Below are 17,604 nucleotides of genomic sequence, written 5' to 3'. Positions count from 1 at the left end.
GTATTTAAATGTTAGTAAAATAAAAAAAACTGTAGACATCTTCTAGCGTCTGTTACTTCTTTCAAAAATATGCAGATTAAATGGATTTTTGATTTTTTAAACATTTTTTAATTCTGGGGAAAAAAATCTGATAACGAATCTGGGAAGAGATATAAAGTGATATAATTAAAAAATCGAGTGTGATTCTGCTAGTAAATTCTGATGGTTAGAGGATAATCTGAAACTTTGCTAATTTACGACGAATTATTTATTATTTTGTATATTGAAAAGTGAAACTGCAATTAGGTAACACCATTTCGTATGGTAATATTCTTCGTAGTATATCAAACATGTCATATAACTGGATAATTGAGAAATAAATAATGCTGGAATTCAGAAACTTCGAAGTGATTATCGTCAGTAAAATATCTCTATGATGATATGTTATACTCTATATTAGTAAACGTGGGTCAATTTAACATCAGTTATTTCCTCTGAACGATTTCGGTAAGCGAATTTCAGCATTTTCCTTTTATTAGTAGTGAGTTATTACATGTAACCTATGACGTAAATGGTAGACCACTTACAGCTAACAACCCATGTTTGCTGCAAGGAATTTTGACTGCAGGCCAGGTACATTAACAAAAGGTTAAGAACCCATTGAATACTGGTTCCAATGAAAGTGTCTTTCCTACATTTACGTGTGTTTTCTGTTCAGACGGTTTTTTCCTTTCAACTTACAGCAGTCGGCATATTTCATCAAAAGCAGAGAATTAATAATTTGATTTTTGGAAAAAATGAGAACAATGGTAATCACCAAAAAAGTTTAAGTACATATATACAAAACGCAAGTCCACGTTTTCCTTGAACCTTGAATAATTATCATATCAGTGGTATTGATTTATCATTTGACGGATTTGGTGGTTTTATGGGTTGCCCAAATGAGGACGACATAAGTATTTTTAGGTGTCTGAATAAACGCACCTTCGAAATGTGCCATATTTATTTAATTATAAATTTTCAGAATATAAGTTGTATTTGAAATTTGAGGAAGCCTCTAAATGTCTGGTCAAAGGTCACTTATATCCAGATTTTCAGTGCTAAACAATTCACCTTCCCTAGGAACAAAGCATAGAAACCCAAGTATAGTTTATCTATCTCACATCCGTGTTTTAAATACATTTGCATTACTAGTTTCTTATTTATTTTAGCATGTTACACTCTGATTTTACCGTTTAAGCACTCGAATATGAAGAAAATAAAACCTCCGCTTTGGTTTTAATTTTCTTTAGCGTCAGCCGGGTTTACTAAAAAAAACCTTTTTTTAAGAGCAACTAGTCAAAAATAGTGAAATATAATTTCATTTTGTATACAGTCCCGCTGAGTAAAACCTCAGTCTGTCAGTCTCAGTTAAATAGTCTTAAAAAATATGTACTTATAAATAGTCAGAAATTCTGATAGTTTTCCCCTCGAGGTAGTCAAATTCTCAAAGCTCCTGCTTAAGAGCAGTCCAAGAAAATTGGTAATATCGAATCCTCCATCCAAGATGAGTGTACTGAAAGTGTTCCCTTAAGATCCTTAAAATATCTGGAAAGTTTTCCCCCAAGGTTATAGTCAACATCACCCAAATTTCTATTTAACCAGAACCCAAACAGCTTAAAAATGTTTAAGCTTACTTAAGTCCATTAACACTAGTCAAAATTCATATATATATACAGGGTGTCCATTAAACGTATGGCAAAAAATCTAGAGATTATTCCCTGGACTATTTTAAGAATATTTTGTTTTTTTATTATTTTTTGAAAAGTCTTTGTTCAGAAGATACATTGGAAAAAAAATTACTAGGAAAACTGACGGGCGAGATGTATCGCAATTTTTTTTAAAAACTCTAACTTACCTTCTGAAAAATATACCGCTCGCAACACGAAATGCAATGTGGTTTATACACGATGGTGCACCAGCTATTTCAGTCTGATAGCTTGTGAATTTTTAGCAATAATATACGGAAATATGCCGGATTAGTTGAGATGGACCTTACTTATGGCCTGCTCGATCCCCGAATTGAAACCTACTTGATTATTTTCTATGTGAATATCTAAAGTCATTAGTTTATAATACTCAAGTGAAAATGTGGAAAATATGAAAAATCGGATTATTGCGGGGTGTAACTCCATAAGAATAGACGTCCTATTTGGAGGCAGTTGTTTTCAACAGTTTCTCTCGATTAAGAAGCTTTATATGTATTATTTAACAATAAAATGTTGCTACTGTTGAAAATTTGTTTCGCCGTGTATCTTCCCAACAAAAAGACTTTTAAAAATTATCAAAGGACAATGTTCTTTGCATTTTTGCCGTATGTGTAGTAGACACCCTGTATATAAATAAACTATCGATAAATCCAAAACCTTTAAACTTCCGCTTTACTTCACACTACCGCATGCCGCGGTCCATATTCACGATCATGATTACTTGTCGTGTAGGTGATGCTGTGACTGTGCAGAAATCGCCGTCTCATTGTTCTCTCAACATCGATACACTTTTACTTTCCGCCACTTGATTGTTAATATGCGATTATCCAACAACCAGACCGCAGCTGTCTTAAGAAAATTACACACTAATTAAATCATACTCTGTGCGAAAAACACTTGCAATGGTTAACGATCACATTAAAGCGTGGTAATGACGATTTTGCTATATCTTTGTTAGTTGATGTATTTGAATAGTCAGTCAAGTTTCAGGAAAAAACTAGGGCAAAATGTAATTAGAAGTAAAATTTGCATGTGGTGCAAGCCACTGCAAAGTTTCTTAGTTCCAACGTTATTTATTTCTCAATTATTCAATTATATGGCATGTTTCATATGGCAAGAAGAGCATTACCATGCGAAATGGTGTTACTTAAATGTGGTTTCACTTTTCAATATACAAAATAATAAATAGTTCGTAATAAATTAACGAAATGCAAATTTTTCTGCAATCGTCAGAATTTACTGGCAAAATCACACTCGTTTTTTAAAATGAATACCTTATATCTGTATACAGGCCTCTTCTAGGTTTTAAAGTTTTATTAAAAAAATCAAAATCAAACAATCAGAAATCAATTTCATCTACATATTTCGAAAAAACGTATTAGATCCTAGAAGAGGTCTGTGATTACTTTTTTCAGTTTTACTACTCTTCAAATACTAAATATACAGGGTGGAGCATATCATCATGGAAATATTTCAGGGGAGGATGGTACCCTGAAAAAGAATTAAAAAATACTAATAGACCTATAGTCAAAAACCCATCATTTTTGATATACAGGGTGACAAAGTTTCACGTTATTTCTCACGTTGCCTTGAGTATAATTTTTTAAATTCTTTGCACTATTTTTTTTTTAAACCTTCCAAAACAAAATGTCAAACTCAGCGGTAGCCATATACAAGGTGCTATGTTTTTGGGTCATGTACTATTTTATTCTTTTGTATCTTTTTTTGTATATTGTCGCTATAATAAATAAGTAGCAACAATTACAAAATTTCTATTTTCAAATTTTTGCTCCAACAATTTCAAAAAAGATAAATCTTGTTAAATTAAAAATTTTCTTGGCCAATTCGAAAAGCATATAAGTGTTACTAAAAATATTTAAATGTTGCAAATATTAGCCCATAGCACGTAATATCTGTTGAAAGCAAAAGTGAATTATCAAACAACTAGTTATGCAAGAGGAAACTTGAAATTAATGCAAATGAACCCACCTCACAACCCTCAATCATTTCGTCTCACATTGAATGAAAGCGCCAGTGCCGACTTGGTGTCTCCTATTTCACTTTAACTCCTGAAAATTGAAAACGCGCGTGTATATTTAGCACTAACTTGATTTTTTGTTATTAACAACGTTAAATTTTTCTACATCAAAAACGGAATTCGTCTTAGTATCATATTTTGACAACTATTATGAACCAAAGTTATAATCATGGAAAGAAATCTCTGCATATTTGTTACACCTTACCTATAGAAAGTAACCTCGACATCCTTTCTACGCTGCTATTGGTGTAATTAAGACATGCGAGTATAATAGGCAATGCAGTTGCTTTGATACCAAGGCAATGGTACCGCCATATTGTCGTGATTTTGAAGCCGGATTTATAAACTGAACTTAAAATTTGGATTTGGCTTTGATAGCAACTCGAATGCCAGCACTGCGCTTTTGTTCCCGCTTGACAGTCTAGTTCATATTCTTGAGGTCAAGCTGTATACCCAAATACAAAATATAGTTCCACATTTGATAATTATCTCATTGGAGCACGTTGGAAAGCAATAGTTTCCTATGAGCGTCAATACTAATAAAAAATATATTCGGTGTATATTTGACGACACTCCAGCGGCCACTTCATATCCACTGACACGGACGTTAACCTCACAGGACGTATATAAATATGATGATTAAATTGATTTATCTTGGTCTCTAATCTTTCAGTATTAAAGGCAACGCCAAATCTGAATACCACTTCAGACAGAAAGAACCCCAAACAAATTCAGAAAAATGGGCAAAAGAAAGACTGTACACTGCGAAAAGAACGATGGAGATTCGTGTGATTTTAATTTTAATCAACAGTATTAAGAATGACTAATTTCTATTACCTACATATATCAAACTATCATAGACCTTAAATGTAAGTCTCGACAAAGTTAAGTTTAGAAAAATTCAGAAGTCAGTCAGTATCAGCTCGTGCTACGGCATTACTACTACCTACTTAAAAAATTAAGTAGTGAATTTAATTAGCCAGAAAGGAACAATTTAATTTTCTATGACAGTCTTTCTAATATATTGTTTCCTAGAAGGTAGACATTCAACTCTTATTGCTGGGAATAATTTTTTGCAATCTTCATCAGAAACTGAAGGTTGAACCATGACTTCTTGTCCTTTCTGAAATAAATAAGTCAAAAATCAATTTTTAGAATAGAGTAGAAAATACAGGTGCAAGTAAAAAAATATTTTAAACATACAAGTTATAGTAAGTAATAACAGTAACATGTTTCCTCCTACTAAAAACCAATACTTACCTTCCAGTCAACAGGGGTGGCCACTTTATGCTTGTCACAAAGCTGCAGGGAATCCAAAACTCTTAGAATTTCACTGCAAGTAAATAATGTTTGAAAGTCCTACCATCTATTTAAATAAACCAACATTTTTTTTTTGCAAAATAGCAGAAACATAAGGTTCACTACTTGAAATATGCAAACATTGATTACTGTAAAAATATACTAAATTTGCTTGGTTCTTTTTAAGCACTATGCAAATATCTCTAAAAATACTTACTCAAAATTTCTTCCAGTTGTAGCGGGATACAATATCGACAACCTCATTTTCTTTTTAGGATCAACAATAAAAACTGCCCTTGCTGTCAAAACCACTCCTGCAGCATCTTTCTCATCTGGATCAAGCATATTCAATTCCAGAGCAATATCTCGATCTGGATCAGCAATAATGGGAAATGGAAATTCTGCTTCATCTACTTTGGCATACATATTGATGTCTCTTATCCATTTGATATGAGATTCGACCGAGTCGCAGGATAAGGCGATTACCTTGCAGTTACGTTTGGCAAATTCATTTTTAAGCTCTACTACCCTGGCTAGTTCAGTGGTACATACAGGAGTAAAGTCTGCAGGATGTGAGAACAATATGCCCCATCTAAAACCGATAATAGTTAATAGGCATCGTTAATGAGCACTTTGCTGGGATCTTAACATACGAATCTTTAAACCAGTCATGTAAATGCATGTCACCAACTGTTGTTTTCACAAAGAGATTTGGAAATATCTCCCCTAGATTTACCATGCTGCGAGAATTTAAGAGTTGAAATTATGACAGAAATATTAACTTGTACGAGGAGCTTTGATAATATTCTCGAAAGGTTTAGGAAAATACTAAACAATAAATAAGATTTTGAGAGAAATAATAAACAGCCTGCCGCTAATGCCGTTCCGGTATCTTAGGTTATGTTGAAACTTGTCTGGGTGTTTGTCTAGAATTAGACGGAATCTCTTCGTATTAGCAACGTTCAGCCAAACGATAGTATTTTGTTTAATATGGCGCAATAGGGCTAATTTGAAAATAAAAAACTAAGGAAAAATCTGAAAAATTAATAATGCAATTGTTTACTAGAGTAAATTTTTGCACATCGTCAAAGTAGGAATTTAAATTTGTCGCATGCGCAGAAGTATTTTTTGTATTAGATCTTCCCGGTTCCGACAATCACTTTCTGATGATGCAGTAGCGTTATATTCCATTGTTTTTATAGGACTTTCACCAGAACATAAGTTAAAAAATGTGTTTGACGTTTTTAAGTGTTTAGTGAAAAACAGAAACATTTTAATAAATTGACCAAAAATGTCACTTAAATATTAAAATTCCATATAAATTAAAACACGTAAAGATTCATTTTATTTTTTGATGCTAAATTAGTTGTTATGAAATAAGCGTCAATCATGAGTACCGATGCTAGTCAAAGTACATCTCAAGAAGGGCCCAAAGGCCCTACCAGTACGACCAAGGAATCTGGAAGATATTGTTGGGTGTGCTTTGCTTCAGAAGAAGAAGACCGCCACGCATCGTGGGTTCAACCCTGCAACTGCAAAGGCACCACCAAATGGGTATAAAATTCATACAAAAATTCTTGGCAAAAAATATATCAGAAGTATTCATTTACAGGTTCACCAAACGTGTCTTCAGAGATGGGTAGATGAGAAACAAAAAGGGGGCAATATGAGCAAAGTTACATGCCCGCAATGTCAGACTGAATACATTATAGTGTTTCCCAATATGGGTGTGTTGGTCCTTATTTTAGATACAGTCGATAGTTTCATATATAAAGGGTGTCCCTTCATGGCTGCAGGGATTGTTGTTGGTGCTGTGTATTGGTGTGCAGTTACCTATGGTGCCATCACAGTGATGCAGGTTTATGATGCAATATTTATACATAAAAGAAAATTAAATTAAACATTATTTGAAAATCATTTGCAGACACTGATAAAAGCAATTCAATTTTGCATGTACTTATCAGTTTTTGAATATTTTTGCTCAAATGATTCTATTGTAGGTTATAGGGCAAAAAGAAGGATTGGCAATAATGGAACAAGCAGACCCATTAATTTTGCTAATAGGGCTTCCAGCTATTCCAGTTTCTCTTCTCCTAGGCAAACTCATCAGATGGGAAGATGCTGTACTTGGCTTCATGAGAAAAAATATAAATAAGATCCCTATTATCAGAAGAATCCCCCCATTTAGGTAAGAATTGTCTAATTTGGTTTTTATTCTCCATAAAATTAAAAAAATTGATTTTCAATGTTATTGTATTTTATAGTGGTTGCTTCTACAGTGTGACACACTTAAAAACTGAATAGTAGCATAAAATTTCAATTTGTTATATACATATACATATACATATATACAGGATGAGTCTTAAATCGCGGATCAGCTCTGCATTACGTTGCAGGACGACCTTCAGGTAGTATGGGGAAAATAATAGAAAAATTCTATTTGAAAAATGATGGAGTTTTTAATGAAATTAGAAGTAGTACATTTGGCAACATTTTATTTAAATTTATTGGAAGTTTTCAAAATGTTGTCTATGTATTTCAACACACAAATGTGTATGTCTCAAAATATTTGAAAGGAAGTAATAATAGAAAAACAAGGGAGAGAAAAACCATTTTCTGACAAAATGGTGAGACACAGCATCTGACAAAATAAATAGGTCCACTTGATGTTTAGATTTCCGTTTTACACTCTATTTCTCAATACCTAACTCAGTACATTTTTTCAGGATTGATATAGCGACAAGTACTAGAACAGAGTCTTCAACAGAACACGATCTTCCGCCGCTTACTAGCCCAATCTCCGCAACACGAGTTTTATGTGGAGCGCTGCTAATGCCCACTATATCAACGTTTTTCGGGAAACTCCTATTTGATTCAGTAAAATCAAATTTTCATCGCACAGTATTAGGCGGTTTAGCGTTTATAGCCGTAAAAGGCTGTTTGAAAATTTATCACAAACAACAAAACTATATAAGACAATGTCAGCGAAGGATTTTGGACTACACAGAGTCCAATATATCAACTTATGTGAGACATAATAGGACACAAGACGATTAATCTTGGTGGACCTTTTTCACATACCTGTTGATGATTTGTCCCATTGAACACTTCTTCGTTGATAAAATTAACATTTAAAAAGTTTTTATTAAAACAATGTGTTGTTTGGGACCATGCACTTTGCTTATTAATACCTGGATATAACACGAGATTGGAATGTATAGTTATGTTACAAGTGCTGTTTTTGTATGTTGTTGGAAGGTTGTTGTTTCCTGCAATCGAATATTCACTTGTTTACATTTATTTAATAAAATAAAAAGTTTATATTTGCGTTTATGAGTTTTAATTCTACTTTACTTTTAACTGTTAAAAAACAAGAAAAAATCTTTACTTTTTTTTTATGAAACATAACTTATTTTTACATGCTGCATACAAGCGATATTGTTATTGAGTTATTAGAGATTTTAATAACCAGGTTGTTATGAAGATGAATCAGGTGATGTTTTTCACTAGACGTTATTTGTTAGACATGTTTAAAATAAATTTCATTCAAATCAGGTTACAAAGTCTCTATTTAACCCTAAGGTGTACAAAAAAAAATTTCAATAAAAAGAAAACAGACTGCAACCTTCTCAGGAAAAGTCTACATTTTTACCTATCACAACCCTATACACGTCAGTTGCAGGACACCTGAATCCCCTTCAAAATATAAATACCTGTCAAGTAATTTTGTGTATGGCTTGTTGAAAAACAACAATGAAATACATTGCTTTGATTTCCCTATACCTCATGTTAAGAAAACTTTCTGTATAATATTAATATAGCATTCTAGGTATCAGCAAATGTAGTTTCAACACATGTTAATGCATTTAAGGTCCTTAGAAGTGAGCAACATGTTGTTGGCTAACAGTTTAGTCAAAATCAGGGTATATAATCACATTCATATATTTAGTGGCTGATATAGACTCTGTATCATATGTCTTGATGCTAATTAAGCAATCAATTAAACAGTTAGTCTATAAAAAATCACTAGTTTGCATAGTCCCTTAATTTACTCATTGGGTACATCACAAAACATGAATATCACTATTTCAAAACCATCACATTTCAGTATGCCAAACTATATTTACATCAAAAATATAAAAATGCAACATAGAATATTGTAATTTAATTACAAAGTAAACCTTATATATCTATTTAAGAGGCCAGATCGGCCTCATACAAGTCAGGTCCAGTGTAAGGATGGGAATCAGTCCAATACCAACTTGGTGATCTGATCTCTTGCAACCAAAAGATATTTTGGGCAACTTGACTTAACTTAGTATAATAGGAACATTTTCTAGTTTCATACCCTGGCAAAGGATAATCATAGGGAGGGGCTAAAATATCCAAGAAAGCTGCAGGTCCATCCAAGCTCTCAATTTCATGTAGATTCTTGATTTCTGGATCTAGTACACATGTGGGGCTATTAGGACCTACGACAGTTATATCATTCAATTCTGCAGTAACAATCCCACATGTGCTTGGCCTGGATTTAAATTGCATTGGAGCTTTACTGTCTTGAATGCTCTTCTGGTCTACATCTTTGGTTTTCTCAGTGTTTATTGAATAACTTACTATCTTCACTTTCCCAGCAATAACTTTAATCAATCCATGCATTTGTGGATGATTATGCAGAGGCAGCTTTCCGTTTGGTTTTAGAACGAAAATTCCCATAGTTACATGATCGTCCTCAAAGATTTCTATGCAACTTACAGGGGCCTTCTCGGGATGTTCCCATAACTGAGGATTCATGAACTGGTTTGGAAAATTTACATGCTCACTAGTGGTATTGTTAAGGAGTGAAATTAACCCTTCTAAATTGGCAGGAAATGATTCGGGCTTCTGTTTTTTGGTGGTGAATGTTAGGATTGCCTGTTTGAGAACGTTTATGATATGGTTGGATTTGGACATTTTTTGAATTTACGTTTAATAACTAGAACTAATTGTAGAATGTTATAGAGGAACTTGAAACGGTGTGTTTAGATAGAAACAAACATTTTTACAATAACAATTTTAAATAAAGATATTTGGCCATTTGATTTGCTAATTATGATCTAATTATTAGTTTGTTTTTGTTATGTTAGGAATTTGGTGTGTCACTCAAATGAGGACTTATCATCCGGCGAGCGATAGTTAAAACGTCATAAGGACACGGATACAACAGTTATATGAAATATAATTGGCAACGCTGCACTTGCTCTTCTAAATACAGAAACCATTAACATAGATCATATTTATGATCGCTATTTAGCGAAGGGGCCACAATGGATCTCTATAGTACCTCTTACAAGTTTGCAAAGTAACTAAACCACTAAAAGTTGTGAGAACAATGTTGTCACGTTTTAATCTTTTATGTCTAGTCATATCATTGACAGTATCTTTTCAGTGCCCAAAGTTTAGCTAATACAACTTAACCTCGCTTTTCCATGCTTTCTCACAAGTTTACCGCAGCGGATGTTTTTTAAATTGGAAAACTTATTAATTTAAAATAAATGCATTATAAAGAAATCTAATTTTTACATCTAGTGCAGCTGTGTAGGTTTAGAAGCGTAATTAAGTCAGTTCAACCATAAATATGGCCAAAGTGAAAAACCGCAAACGTGTGTCTGTGGACCAGATTCACAAAAAGCGTCAAAATAAGTGTGTCAAAAAAGCCCTAAATCCCTTCGAAGTTCACATAAACAAGGAAAAAATGCGAGTTTTAGGAAAGAAGCAAAAGAATGATAAAGGCCTGCCTGGAATTTCCAGAGCAAAAGCCATCCTGAAGCGAAAACACACACTATTAAATGAATACAAGTTGCAGCACAAAACCAATAAATTTGTTGATAGACGTATAGGAGAGAAGGGCCAATTGCCCAATGAAGATAAAATCATGGCTAGATTCGCCGCCCTTAGAGCTAAAGCACATAACAAGAAAAGCATCTTTAATTTAGCTGAGGATGAGGTTTTGACACACAGAGGTCAAACTTTGAGTGAAATTGAGAAGTTTGAAGACCCTCAATCTGATGATGAGGAAAGCGATGATGAGAATAAGGGTGGAAAACTGGGCTCAAGTTTTGTGGAGGATGTACATTTTGGAGGAGGAGTTTTGAGCAATACAGGTATGCTTTTGTTGTAAATTTTTTGGCTCCAAAAACTTAAAAGTTTTATAATAAATTTTGACATTAATATTGCTATTTAAATTTTCAAATGCTTACTATTCTGAGAATAAAATATTAAGGAAGAGTCAATAAAACAAGTAATTATAGTTAAAGCAAATGAGGGGTTTATTACTCTGATATTGAAGATAGTATTCACTTTCTTTAATCATTTTATATGTTTGATTCGTCTGTCATTCCTTTTAGTAAAAACATTTACCTATCTTTAGTCTCTTGAAGTGTTACTCACTGTTAGTTTTGAAATTTAGGACAAGAGGGTGTAAAGACCCATAAACAGTTAATAGAGCAACTAATAGAGGAATCCAAGAAACGCAAAGCAGAAAAGCAAAAAATTAAAGAAGCAACTTTAGAATTAACTGAAAAATTAGATACTGAATGGAAAGATTTAGTGCAATTGGTCAGTAAATCCAAAAAAACTGATAGTACAAATAATTTGGAAAAACCTAAATTGGATGACTATGATAAAGTAATGAGGGAATTGAGGTTTGAAGCAAAAGGAACTGTATCCGACAAGCTAAAAACTGAGGATGAAATTGCAAAAGAAGAAAAGGAAAAACTTGAAAAATTGGAAAATGAGAGGTTGGAAAGGATGAGAGGGGGTGTTGACAATAATTCTCACAAAGTAAGTTTTTCTTTCGACACAAATTGACATCTTTGGATTTTTGCCCAGCAATGAATTTTATTTTTATTTTTAGTCAAATCACAGAAGTGCAGATGATTTAGATGATGATTTTGTGCTGGAATCTGATGAAGAAAAAGATGTATTAACTTATGATGAACATGGCCAATCTAATGTTCAAATCCAGGCTGAGTTGAATGGCAAACTTATAGGGGTTGATAAGGATAATGCAAATCAAAATAACATTAAGAAAACCAGCAATTTAAATCTTGATTCTGATCAAGATGGTGAAAGTTCAGATACACAAGAAGAAAATGAAGAATTTGAGTCTGAAGACTCTTTAGCTGATTTAAAAGATGATGATAGTATGAGTGATGAATCAGATGTACAAACTAAAACTTCAGATGTTTATTCAGATAATAAAAAAAGAAAACTTAAAAATAAATTAGAAAAATTTCCATCAAAAAAAGGGAAAGGCGCTCAAAATGAATCAGGAAAGTCAAGTCTTACTGACAGCGAAAAGAAAGAATTAGAAAAAGCCGGCAATGAGCTACCATTCACCTTCAAATTGCCAGAATCATATGAAAGCTTTATCGACGTTTTCCAAGACCAGTCATCAACTCATCAGAAAATTATCCTTGAAAGAATGATTAAGTGCAATCACCCAAGCCTTTCGCAGGGAAATAAAGATGGATTAGGTTTGCTTTTCGCCTATATTTTGCAGTATATCAACGACCTATTCACAGACGAAAATAATTCCAAAAGTCTGTTAATAAATTTTCAAATCTTGTCAACTCTTATGGTATCAATTTTTGAACTTGCACAACTAAATAAAGAAAATACTCATAATTCAGTGATGGAAGTCATTAAAGAAAAGCATCAAGAGTTCAGGAAGCGAAAAAAGAAATATCCAGGGATGGAAGTACCAATTTTCCTTAAGCTTGTCAGTGTGTTGTTCTCAACGTCAGATTTCAGACATCAGGTCGTGACTCCTTGTTTTATTTTCATGGAACAAATGCTGACCAGTTGCAGAGTTAGGACTGCACAAGATATTTCTTATGGATTGTTCATTTGTACGTTGGTTTTAGAGGTATGTGGTTTATGTTTTGAATCAAGCATGCACAAATTATCAGATATTTTAATAAGCGACTTTGAAAAGGAGATGACTCATGACTATGTACTTAATTTAATAAAATCCAAATAGACTATATTATTCCTTCTAGTTGATTTTCTTACAGAAAAATTCTTGACATCTTATCCTTTTTTCAGTATACTTCTTTGTCGAACAGGTATCTGCCAGCTGCCATCAATTTCTTATCGGGAATCTTTCACATGTGCATTCCAAAATCGAGCGTCCAGCTAATAAAAGTCGTACCTCCATTCAAACCGTTAAATTCACATTTGGTTTTAACAAAAAAATATGGGAAAAAAAACACAGCAAAACACAGTTTTTCCCATTTATTAAAATCAGAATTGACTGAAGACTTCAAGGTTTCAGCCCTGAACTTGGCTTTAAAACTATTAAAAGAGTTCCAAGAAAACTTGAAAAATCTCCCTAGTTGTGTGGAGATCTTCACCGATATTGAAGCATTCCTCAATCAAATTCCTGTGGATTTATATCCTTGCGATGTACAGAAGGAACTCAAGGGTGTTTGTGATCTTCTCAAAGAATGGAAGTCTTCTAGGAAATTGATTTACCTTATCGTAGCAGAAAAGAAGCCCAAGGCTTTGAGATTGTATGAGCCGAAAATAGTTGATATGTGAGTGTTTATTTGGTGTAAATTGTTACATGTATTATATGGGTTTTTCTAGATTTGATGGCAAGAGGCGTAAAGTTCAATCTAGAGAAAAATCCGAGAGGGATAAGCTTATACATAAATTGAAAAAGGAAACCAAGGGAGCTCTTAGGGAAATTAGACGAGATAAGGCGTTCTTGGGTAGGGTAAAAATCAATCAAAGGATTCAGAGGTAAATTGTTTTACAATAGTTTGAAAGCATCTTTAACATTTTTCTTTTTTTTTTTTATAGTGACAAACAAAGAAAGGAGAAAGTTAATAAAATTTATGCCGAAGCTGCCAGTCAACAGAGCGAACTTAATGCTTTGGACAAAAAGAAGAAACGTAAATAACAGGTTTTGTAAAATTTTAGGTTTAATAAAGTATTTATTCCTTTGTTAAAAGCATATTTGATTTCTAAATTCCTTCTACACGCTCTACGCAAAACAAAAACATAAATAGGAATAAAATAATTTTATTTACGCAGTAAAAAAGAGAACTACCTCAATGATAACTATTCATTCCACAATCAAAATTACAAACTAATTTGATTTCTCATCGCTTGCACAATTCGTGTCCAATTCCTTAAGTGAATCGTTATAAAATCTAAATAATATAAAAGCCATTTTGAATTCAATAGCTGGAAAAAAAACCTGTTAATAAAATCCTATTATTATCCCCGAATAAACAAATACCTAAACTCTGTCTACTTTCTCTGCTTGAAATGTTCATTGGCCGTGGTAATTTTCAACGGACTTTTATGGTCAACCTTGTGGCTTAACCTGCTTCGATCAAATCCTGGCCTATCAGGATTCCTGGCTTTAATCCGCATCGCTGATCTCCCCGAAGAATCACTTTCCGCATCAGAGTCTTCTGATACCGATCTGTCGCTGCTACTACTGCTTTCTTCACTAGAACTTTCTGATTCTGAGGAGTCGCTTTCGCTGGAACTTTTCTCGGGGGTGTTTTTGGTTACTTTGGACCATATTGTTGAAGCTACTGTAGGCTTCCTTGGAGATCTCGAAGCTGCTGATGTTCTAGATTTGCCTATTTCGCCACGTCTTCTATTCTCAGGACTATAACTTCGTCTTCTTCTTCGAGAATGGTCAGATCTGTTGGCGGGAATTCGATCGCTGTGCAACGTCATTTCGGGAGAACGTCTGCTTGTTCTACGACTGTGAGGTCGTTCCCTGTTTGAATGTCCTCCTGCTGCTAATCTGTCCCGGACGTCTCGTTTAGGTTGAATGAAAATTGTTCTCGTGACGTCTGATTCTTTGCGTCTGCTCCTTTCTATTAATTCTGTTCTAACGTCTGGATAAAGAATTCTAGCACTTCCGCTTCTATCAACGAAATATGGATCAAACTCTACTGGGTCAGCCTCCACTGCATAGACCATTTTTTTATTTCGGTTCTTTAATTTTGAGGCTAAATCAATGCTTGGTTCAATTTCTGGGAAGTCGTCCTTGATGAGAAATCTACTGGTAGGGCCTAACATGTTCCTCAAATCCATCTCCTTTTTATCCAATTCTTCATTTTGCTTTTTGATGCTCAGTAAAAGTTTTCTTCTCTTCTGGTTTTCTTCCTCTTCATCTGCATACATTTTCATTCTTGGAACTTTTGTGATGCCTTTTCGTTCAACTGCTATTTTTGGGTTTTTGGTGTTCGATTCACTGGATTCATTGTCATTATCAGATTTTTCTGCATCTGATTCCAATTTCCTTTTGGTGCCTAAACGAGCTTGAAGTTTTGGATTTTTAACTGCTACAATTTGAACTTCATCATCTTCTTTATCTTTTTGATACATTATTGGTTCCTTTTCTCTGTATTTAGAATCCTGGTCCCAATTTTGAGCAAGAGATCCCCAAGGATTTTTGCTCTGATTAAGTTCCTTATTTCTCTCAAATATAGAGCGCAATTCCTTCTTTCTGGTCTCAGAGATAACATGCCTGTTACCTTGGCTATTAGGGAATTTCTTGTAATATTTACTGCATTTCTCTGATTTAAAAGGTAATTTATCAATCACTTTTCCAAACCTAATCAATAGGCATTTTGTATTGGGATGAGAATTTCCCAATCTCCAATATCCTGGAGGTATTGGGATGGTAATTTCAGAAATATCAACTGAGTTCTCGGGATATGTTTTCTTTTTCAGTAAAATCACTTGCCCAACTTCGTTTTGAAGCTCAATCTCTCGATTTTTGTTTTTTAATAAAATGCTCTGTCCAGTTTCCTCATGTGTTTCCTCAGAGTCATCTAAAAATTCTTTTGGAAAAGTGTCTTTGGGCTCTCTTGCAGGCATTCCTCGAACCATCCTAGATTTGAAATGTAAAGCTCGAGCTGCTGACATACTGTCCAACCAAACTACATTGCAAGTGTTGTTATCTATCCATTCAATCCCTTCTGGAGCATAACTTGAAAAATACTCAATGATATCCTCAGTGGTCATTTCCTCTAAACCAAGCAAATGAACAGTGTCAAATTTAAAATCACTTTCATTGGTCGAAGTAATGCCTAAACTTTCTCGTAAATCTTGCAAATCTTGATCACTAAACATGTGAATTTCTGCAGGTTTCAGAGCAAACCGTTTTGCACGTTCTTGTAATTTTTCTTGCTCCTTCTTGTCAAAGATGTTTATTCCGGTTGTGAAAATCGCATTACGCGAAATTTCCTAAAATAAAGAAGGACAAAATAATATCATAATTCCAACATGCGTTTTATTAATTTTAAAACAATTATTGCTTTTTAGTCATACCTACTACCTCTTTAGATTCATTTTCAGTATTAAGATCTATTAGGATTTTTGTCTATTAATAGTTTATAATAAGATCAGTAGGGTTTCTTACAAGCTGCTTCAAAATTACTATAAAAATGAAATATTTATTTTCATAGTGGTGCATACTATTCTTTTCTAAGATATTCCAAATAGGGGGGACATCTTGGTTGATTTTGACAAATTCATGTGAGATAACCTCTCTAGGCTTTCTTAAGAAGTGCCCAAAATAAAGGTTTTTGGGAGTATTTAATTACCTCATGGTTTCTTGTTTCGTGTGGGGAAGACTCTAGGTCCATCACGTCATCCCTGATCTCTCCTTCCTCGTTCTCGTCAGCATCGATATCCATTTTTTCTTCAGGGGCTCCCTGTCTTTCTGTCTGTGCAGAATTAGTGATTTCTATCCTAATATTGGGGCGAGAGGAGGCATCTGTTATGGTACTCATGATCCTCTTATTTTTTACGCCACAATATTAAATATTTTAATCAGGGTTGTATAAAAGTACCAGAGCGAATTTGTAACATATTTACATTTGCGACGTCGCAAATGCAAAGCGTCGTAAATTCGATGTCGAAAGTTTTACAGTTGTCTCGTCCACGTGACGTCACAAAATGGTATTTGGCGTACCCGGAGTAGGACTTAACCTAAAATTCCTATTTTTACGTGGGAATTCAAACTTCCCACCGTTATTTTATAGTTTTTAGTAAAATTTTAGTTTATTGCACGTTGAATGTTGCAGTGCATACAAAAATTGTTACAAAAAGCAGTATATGCCTGAAGTAGGTAAAAGTGCGAGTTTTTAATTTAAGTAACTAATGGAATAACTTGATATTGAGTTATGGGTAGGGGTGTAACGGGTCATATTCAACTGATTTCAGGAAAAATTGCCGTGATAACACCGTCCCTTTCGCAAAAGAACCTATCTTCTAAGCAGCGTTCCGAAAGGCTCTAAATCGTAGAAACAGTAAAACAATATTGGTAAGTACGCTTTATGTGTCTAGCAACAACACATTTACTCATAATTTGGTTTAGAAACTCTTTTGGACAACAATTGCATTAAAACTTAATATCCTAATACGCTTGTTTTCCCTCCGGAAATCTGTTAGAAAGTGCGAGAATTTAAGTGAGGTTAGTTATTTGTTTATTCTTCGCTTTGCATTTTTATTCCGCCAGAATAC

General features: G+C 33.8%; 6 protein-coding genes across 7 annotated transcripts in view; 3 read left to right on the top strand and 3 right to left on the bottom strand.

Moving 5' to 3' along the window:
- Positions 1 to 4,536: 4,536 nt before the first annotated feature.
- Prx6a (Peroxiredoxin 6a) lies at positions 4,537 to 6,172 on the bottom strand. Its single transcript, XM_066302005.1, has 4 exons — positions 5,718 to 6,172; positions 5,282 to 5,656; positions 5,026 to 5,098; positions 4,537 to 4,888 (listed from the first exon to the last, which is right to left on the bottom strand). The coding sequence occupies exons 1-4, from the start codon at positions 5,801 to 5,803 to the stop codon at positions 4,760 to 4,762; spliced, it is 663 nt and encodes a 220-aa protein (XP_066158102.1). The 5' UTR covers positions 5,804 to 6,172; the 3' UTR covers positions 4,537 to 4,759.
- A 46-nt stretch (positions 6,173 to 6,218) lies between these two features.
- LOC136350374 (E3 ubiquitin-protein ligase MARCHF5-like) lies at positions 6,219 to 8,392 on the top strand. Its single transcript, XM_066301980.1, has 4 exons — positions 6,219 to 6,618; positions 6,677 to 6,922; positions 7,065 to 7,252; positions 7,791 to 8,392. The coding sequence occupies exons 1-4, from the start codon at positions 6,454 to 6,456 to the stop codon at positions 8,119 to 8,121; spliced, it is 930 nt and encodes a 309-aa protein (XP_066158077.1). The 5' UTR covers positions 6,219 to 6,453; the 3' UTR covers positions 8,122 to 8,392.
- Positions 8,393 to 9,166: 774 nt separating this feature from the next.
- Positions 9,167 to 10,219, bottom strand: LOC136350379 (2-aminoethanethiol dioxygenase). The gene has a single exon (XM_066301992.1). The coding sequence runs from the start codon at positions 10,012 to 10,014 to the stop codon at positions 9,259 to 9,261; it is 756 nt and encodes a 251-aa protein (XP_066158089.1). The 5' UTR covers positions 10,015 to 10,219; the 3' UTR covers positions 9,167 to 9,258.
- Positions 10,220 to 10,506: 287 nt separating this feature from the next.
- Positions 10,507 to 14,059, top strand: l(3)07882 (Nucleolar protein 14 homolog l(3)07882). The gene is made up of 6 exons (XM_066283474.1): positions 10,507 to 11,204; positions 11,510 to 11,883; positions 11,957 to 12,970; positions 13,150 to 13,640; positions 13,693 to 13,848; positions 13,909 to 14,059. Exons 1-6 carry the CDS (start codon positions 10,679 to 10,681, stop codon positions 14,006 to 14,008), a joined length of 2,661 nt encoding a protein of 886 aa, XP_066139571.1. The 5' UTR covers positions 10,507 to 10,678; the 3' UTR covers positions 14,009 to 14,059.
- A 55-nt stretch (positions 14,060 to 14,114) lies between these two features.
- LOC136340433 (nuclear cap-binding protein subunit 3-like) lies at positions 14,115 to 17,079 on the bottom strand. Of its 2 annotated transcripts, XM_066284645.1 has the most exons (3): positions 16,683 to 17,079; positions 14,351 to 16,323; positions 14,115 to 14,295 (listed from the first exon to the last, which is right to left on the bottom strand). In XM_066284645.1, the coding sequence occupies exons 1-2, from the start codon at positions 16,869 to 16,871 to the stop codon at positions 14,362 to 14,364; spliced, it is 2,151 nt and encodes a 716-aa protein (XP_066140742.1). In that variant the 5' UTR covers positions 16,872 to 17,079; the 3' UTR covers positions 14,115 to 14,295; positions 14,351 to 14,361. The 2 variants fall into 2 exon arrangements, with proteins under 2 accessions (XP_066140742.1, XP_066140672.1); XM_066284575.1 differs by having other exon boundaries at positions 14,115 to 16,323.
- A 9-nt stretch (positions 17,080 to 17,088) lies between these two features.
- cpx (complexin) overlaps positions 17,089 to 17,604 on the top strand; it is a 220,394-nt gene continuing 219,878 nt past the window's right edge. The window contains exons 1-2 of the mRNA XM_066290630.1: positions 17,089 to 17,205; positions 17,305 to 17,404. The gene's annotated coding sequence lies outside the window, so the exon portion shown is untranslated. The remainder of the gene's footprint in view (positions 17,206 to 17,304; positions 17,405 to 17,604) is intronic.

The sequence above is a fragment of the Euwallacea fornicatus genome, chromosome 1, assembly GCF_040115645.1.
Source record: "Euwallacea fornicatus isolate EFF26 chromosome 1, ASM4011564v1, whole genome shotgun sequence".
Lineage (NCBI taxonomy): Eukaryota > Metazoa > Arthropoda > Insecta > Coleoptera > Curculionidae > Euwallacea > Euwallacea fornicatus.
This window is presented reverse-complemented; position numbering and strand designations above follow the sequence as displayed.

Excerpts from the sequence above, each read along its gene's own strand:
- LOC136350374 (XM_066301980.1), top strand. The coding sequence starts at position 6,454 with ATGAGTACCGATGCTAGTCAAAGTACATCTCAAGAAGGGCCCAAAGGC. Across the intron at positions 6,619-6,676 it reads GCAAAGGCACCACCAAATGG|GTTCACCAAACGTGTCTTCA; the intron begins GTATAAAATTCA and ends ATTCATTTACAG. Across the intron at positions 7,253-7,790 it reads AGAAGAATCCCCCCATTTAG|GATTGATATAGCGACAAGTA; the intron begins GTAAGAATTGTC and ends ACATTTTTTCAG.
- LOC136340433 (XM_066284575.1), bottom strand. The coding sequence starts at position 16,871 with ATGAGTACCATAACAGATGCCTCCTCTCGCCCCAATATTAGGATAGAA. Across the intron at positions 16,324-16,682 it reads ACGAAACAAGAAACCATGAG|GAAATTTCGCGTAATGCGAT; the intron begins GTAATTAAATAC and ends TCTTTATTTTAG.
- Prx6a (XM_066302005.1), bottom strand. The coding sequence starts at position 5,803 with ATGGTAAATCTAGGGGAGATATTTCCAAATCTCTTTGTGAAAACAACA. Across the intron at positions 5,657-5,717 it reads CATGACTGGTTTAAAGATTC|ATGGGGCATATTGTTCTCAC; the intron begins GTATGTTAAGAT and ends TATCGGTTTTAG. Across the intron at positions 4,889-5,025 it reads CCACCCCTGTTGACTGGAAG|AAAGGACAAGAAGTCATGGT; the intron begins GTAAGTATTGGT and ends TATTTATTTCAG.
- LOC136350379 (XM_066301992.1), bottom strand. The coding sequence starts at position 10,014 with ATGTCCAAATCCAACCATATCATAAACGTTCTCAAACAGGCAATCCTA.